Source organism: Symphodus melops (assembly GCF_947650265.1).
Source record: "Symphodus melops genome assembly, chromosome: 7".
Classification (NCBI taxonomy): Eukaryota; Metazoa; Chordata; class Actinopteri; order Labriformes; family Labridae; genus Symphodus; species Symphodus melops.
Genome location: NC_136697.1, coordinates 16,002,858 through 16,008,857, shown reverse-complemented (window position 1 = coordinate 16,008,857; position 6,000 = coordinate 16,002,858). Strand labels below are relative to the sequence as shown.

Below are 6,000 nucleotides of genomic sequence, written 5' to 3'. Positions count from 1 at the left end.
ACGTGTCCTAATGTATTCATAAACAATGTCTGCCATCATAAATAGAATGATTTGGAGGCAGGAAATGACTCCACTTGCCATGTGGCTCCGTCCTTCTTCTCTGCCTTCTCTCTCTCTCTCTCTCTGTCTCTGTTGCCTCTCAGCTTGTGTTTGTCTTTTGGTTATTTCAGGCAGCTCAGGAGTTTTTCCATGTGTCACTGTGATAATTTGTGGTGGCATCTTCTTCCGCAAACAATCCTTAAAAAGCATCTCCCACAGGAGTGTCACCGTCAAACGCTGTCTGTTTTAATTTCACACACTCATGCGACTGAAGAGGCGCATTATTTGAGAGTAAGAGCAGAACACAGTATCCCCAGTTACTGCTCATCACACTTAGCCTAAGAGTAACATCACATCAGCAGCATATTTTGTGGGCTTCTACCACCATAGTAGACAGTTTATACATATGACTGTGCATGTTAATATGCATAGTTATTATAGGCTACATGACTCTTGCAAACTGCTGGAATTTCAAGTAGCTGCGGAGGACGAGAGCGTTTATCTCATGAGTGGGGTCAGCAGGGAAAAAAAAAACAAACAGCTCTGGAGGCTGGGACACGTTTGGGTGGACCCTGGTTTCTCGATCTAAACTGATGAGCAGATGACTCCGCTACAGTGAGCGAGTGGCGGCCAATCAGGGAAGGGGCGAAGAATTTGGAAAGCCCATCCATAAGCACTTCTGTTTAGTTGTTAATGATAAGTGTAGAAATGTGCTCTATGGTTACAGACAGTAGATAAAGGCTTCTGGGTTGAAAACAAGCTTAAATGAGTGAACTCATCCTTTAAAAAAAATTAAGGGTTAGTTATGGACATATTACTGCTATTGGTCATGAAAAGACAGCAATGGCTTCCTGGACCTTAAGCATGGAAATTATTGTCAGTAATCCAATTAAAAGTCATGAATAAATAAAATACTTCCAACTATGAATTGTAGCCTGCTTTATAAACGGAGCATTTCCCCTGGAGACTTTTGAAGATGCATCAGAAAACGGCAGTCTGTATAAGTTAAGAAAAACACAAGCAAAGGCTTAATTATTGCAGGGTGCAAGTGTTTAGTCAGGTTTAAAATGGCTCAGTGCTGTTTTCAACACACGTACAGAAACCGGGATAATGAGGGCATTGAGCAGGTGACAGCTCACCTGGGCAGGTACTGACTTGTCGCCTAATGGCGCTTGTATGCAGATACTCCGAGATTCAAGAGCGGAGTTCATGGAAGAGACGTGTCTTAAACGTTGACCTGTATAGATGGGCGGGTACCTGGGGGTCGAGGGCACGCCCGCATTTCACCTGCGACACCTGGCTGGTGGAGATCACGCTGTTGGAACCCGTAGAGCACATTCTTTCGCTGAGGAGCAGACCACTACATGCATCACGGTATGATGCTCGAAACACGTGCACACTTCGACAGACACTTAAAGATTTTGAAAGATGTTTTTTTTTTTTTTGTAAAGCCACCCCTGAATGTAAAAACTGTTTGACGGTAATGTTATACCAGAATAAAACCAAAAATATCATTTAAATCAGACGATGATTCGGAAATGAAGGACGACTCTCTCTCTCCCCCCCCTCTCTCTCTCTCTCTCTTTTTTTCTTTCCCCCGCCTCCACTCATTCCACAGAGTGGCAGCGCTGGCATAGCATCGTTCAGAAAGCTGGAAACGGTCTGCGGTGCAGTAGCTGCCTGCGCGTATTTCTTTCCTTAGCTCCCCCCGTGCCGTCAGAGCCGGTAGGCGCGCGGCGACAGAACCTGACTGCTCCGCGTCAGCGCAGCTATTTTCAGATGCGACTTAAAATAATTTCAGCTGCAAATGCGTAACCCCATTCTTCTATCTCTTACTTCTTCCAATAGGCTGTAGGTGAACCCCCAACCCGAACAGGGGACATACGAGAGAGATCTGCAAGAATCTTGACCACAACGTGAGAACACAGAACTAGTTGGGGGGGGAAATTGAAAAAAAAAAAAAAAAAGAAGCTGTCCTGTCGCTGGAAGAGACGGGACATCTGCTCAGTGAAGAGTCGCTTCTGAGTCGCATAGCAGCGCGCGGAGAGCAGCGAGAGACTCCACAGACGCACTAAAAAGGGCAGGAGGGATAAAAGAAGGTGGAGGATAATTTACGCATGACAGCAGCGCTCAGCTGTGATTGACACGCGGCTACTTCGGTGGAGTCTCTCACTCCGTTTAGGATTCAGCACAGTCGGATTTGCACTTGACCGAGTTCAGATACAGCAGCCGGCCGGGATGGATTCCTTCATCATAGCAGCTCTGTTGGCAGTGTGCTCGTTAACGGTACCAGCCTATGGGGACAAAGGGACCAGCAAAGCCCGGAGTTGTTCGGATATCAGGCAGTTTTATAGCGGGAAAGGATTCGTTCTGGATGGGGTCCCTCAGACAGAAATATCAGGTAAACTCCTTTAAACCTTCACATTGAACGGTCTGCTGCTGTCATGTTGTGTGCACTATTTTGCCACCAAAACTGATAGGAGTGTTTACTTATCCAATCTCTCTGTATTAATCGTTGAAGACATAATATGTTCAACACACTTTAAAGTATCATACAGTTGCTATGAACTCATTGCCACTGAGAAGCATAATCCCTCTTCAAGTCCCCCCCCAAGGAATGTTAGTCTATTTTGGGGCCAAAGTTGCACCTGCAGGAGCCCTATTCATTGTAAGTGTGAGTGTGTATCTGACATATCCTGTGGAAACGAAATGAATGACTAGGCTGTGCACGCCGTGCATTTTGCACTGCACACATTGCTACAGGACACTGACTTAAAAATAAGTCGACTTATCCGCAAGCCGAAAATGAAACATGTTTGTAGTTTGTTTTGGTTGCGAGGGGGAGCAAACCCAGTTTCTATCTTTACACCTTTAAAGCCCGTAGTCACACTTATTTCATGTCCTGTGGAGCAGAGCAGCTTTAGCTCTGGGCTATCTCTCAGTCAGGATGAAACACTGCTTTGAAAAGATATTAAGACAGTAGTACAGACATGTCACCGGCAATCTGACTGTCTGATCTCTGATCAAAAACAAGAGAAACTCCTTTGAGAACTCTCTCACACTTGACATTTTTTGAAACGCACGGATGCAGGATCAGCACCTCTCAGTTTCCCACTCACTCCAAACGAAGCTGCTCATACTGGAGACACTCCCTGATCTTTCATCTTGTTTTTCAGCCTGCTGGTTTTTTTGTCCGGGGAATTTCTTCTCTAACAAATTACCAGCTAGTCACTTGACCAAGTGGTGCAGCAGAACACAAACACGATGTTGCTCACTGTGTCATTCATGGTCTGATGTCAGACAGTCACAAGCCCCTCTACAGCTCAGATGATTACATGTGTGCCTTTCCTGGAATTTGCTTTCGTATACATGAACACACACACACACACACACACACACACACACACACACACACACACACACATACACACAAACACAGTTTACTGCATTTTCAGGTTCTACAGTTACAGTGTGGTACATGCATGGACAAGACATGAGACTGTGGCTGTGAATGCTTACCCAACCACTTTCTGTCTATGGATTCACAGAAACTCCACAACAACTTAGTACGTCACTGAATATGACTTATTTTCCAAGATAAAGCACACAAAACTATCATTTACTTTTTGTGAAATAGAAAGGATGTAGGCAATGTACATCAGATGTTCTCTTCAATGACTATTCCTGTAACCCTGCTGCAGTTCCTCCCAATCAGATAACATTCCCTTCCCTCAAACAGCCTCTGTAGACTCTGCGTCACTCACCTCCTCTATGTTCTCTAATTCATTTTCCACAGGGTGCTACACAACTGTGACAGCAACTCTCCTCCCCTGTAAAGACAGCAATGTTTGAGCATTAGAACAGGCTGAATGCTCCAAGGGTGACTTTCTGCAGCGCTCGCATAAAGGTCACACTCCCAGGGTGAACAGAAAGGAGAAATCTTTTATTTTCTGATAGCATAAGCTTCAGAAATGTGTCTTGACAGAAAAACACTGTGGGCTTCTCGCCACTCTGATTTCAGGTGATTTCAATCATATTTTAACTACCATCAGCTGCAACTTTGATGTGTTAACGGAGCATTAATGTTGCGTCTCTGAGGAACATGATATTCAAAGACAGTAGATCTTTCTCAGCGATTGCACTGATCAGGGAGATTATAAGATTTGAGGCTGGGGCGGTAATGTGATGAAACGATTAGCTCATGTCATCACACCATATATCAAAAAAAAGACTGAAGGCGGAGAACTAACTGGACACTTCTAATTTAATTGATCGCCCATACTTGATAAATCATTCCACAGAATTAGCGGCAACCCCAGTGCCTCAGAAATCCCCTTTTCTTCTAAAATGTCTGTAATCCATAATGCTTTAAAGAGCAAATCTGTCTTGTCCTGACACCAGCTATCCCTCTTGTTTTAATCAATGATGTGGAGCTTACTTAAGTCTGAGGTCAATGTATTCTCAGTAAGAGTGAAAATAAGGGAGTGAGACCGACGCTGAGGGCCAGGATGAGATAGATTTAGAACTGAGAGAAAAAGGGAGATAGAGGATAGTGGCGATTTGGCATTGACAATATTTCTCCACATGTCCCCCCCCCCCCCCGCCTCTTGGCTCTCAAGCATAAATAACCGCTCATCCGCTCCAGTGTGACATATTAAACACCTCAGTAAAATATGAAAGCTGTAATTTACGCCTCCAAATGATGAGCCACCTGAATGTAGAGGATCATCCCTGATATTTGCAGGAGGATATTTTGCTGTGGTGACACACCGGGAACCTGATCAACCGAACACAATCATTAGCTGGGCCTGACTCAAGGTCACATGGCGAGTACATCACCCCCTGACTCAGTCTTGGGAGGGACAATGAGACGAGCCTGCATCCCAAACTCTCAGAATGATGTCCTCGGCTCGCCGCAGTTCTTTAAATCCTTTTCAACGCTGCAGCACAATTTAAGAGATAAAATACCTTGGGACACTTAAGAAGCAAATGCGCTTCTGAACGTCATTTTTTGAGCCACATAACGTGTTAGATCAAACATGAAGGCATATGCAAATATAGAAAAAAGAATGCTCCTGAGCTAATGTGATTTTATTTTTTAAAGGAAGTTTTCTTTTTTCATTTTAAAAAGATATGAGTTCTACTTTTATGTTGTTTTTTTTTAAACATATTTAATTTGTAATAGTTAAGTTTTTGGATGTTTAAGGTAAAAAGGAGAGTTGTCCAGTCTTCTGAACACAGATCAGCCGTCCCCTCGCACAGCCCCCGTTTGATTATGCTCAGTCATCGGTGAAAGAAGATTCCTAGATACTGCTCTCGCATCGATACGCCTCATATAACAACTTGGATAGTTCCCCTTCTTTTGAGCAATTTCCCCGGGATAAAAGCCACCCTTGGCAAATGCTCTCGAGTTAAGGGTGAGCTGTTTGCTATCATTGTATTGAAGTGGTGTTTAGTGGACCTTGAGAACAGTATTACTGGAGCAAGAATGAAAAGCGATAGCCTGTAAGAAATCAAGCAATCTGATTGATGCTCTTCAAATGAGTGTAATAATGCTACTTTCGCTCCTGTGGGGGAAATCAAATTTGGAAATATATTATGTTTTGTAGATGTTTACCAAAAAAAAAAAAAGAAAAGAAAAGAAAGAAAAAAAAAAAGATGATTGATTTTTATAACGCTCATCTGTCTCCCCCTTTGCGCTGCCCCCTCCCTGCCCACCCCGTCATTACAGTCCAGATGACTTATGATTTTGTCTTTCAGGGGGATGACATTCTTCATCTCTCTGTTTCTCTTTTTCTCGCTCATCAGCCGTTAAAGAGAGAGGCGCCAGACACCCATTGAAAACAGCTGGCAGCCAATGAGCGTTAGATGTTCAATGTCATAAGCCTGCACAGAGGCAAGCTGCATGAGAGGTCTGCAAGAAGGATACACATGTTGTGCTATGACAATGGCCTTTCTGCG

General features: G+C 43.9%; 1 protein-coding gene across 1 annotated transcript in view; it reads left to right on the top strand.

Moving 5' to 3' along the window:
- The first annotated feature begins 1,634 nt into the window (after positions 1-1,634).
- Positions 1,635-6,000, top strand: part of gpc1b (glypican 1b) — a 73,459-nt gene continuing 69,093 nt past the window's right edge. The window contains exon 1 of the mRNA XM_079349215.1: positions 1,635-2,440. Coding sequence (XP_079205341.1) covers positions 2,278-2,440 — 163 coding nt within the window. The 5' untranslated portion in view covers positions 1,635-2,277. The remainder of the gene's footprint in view (positions 2,441-6,000) is intronic.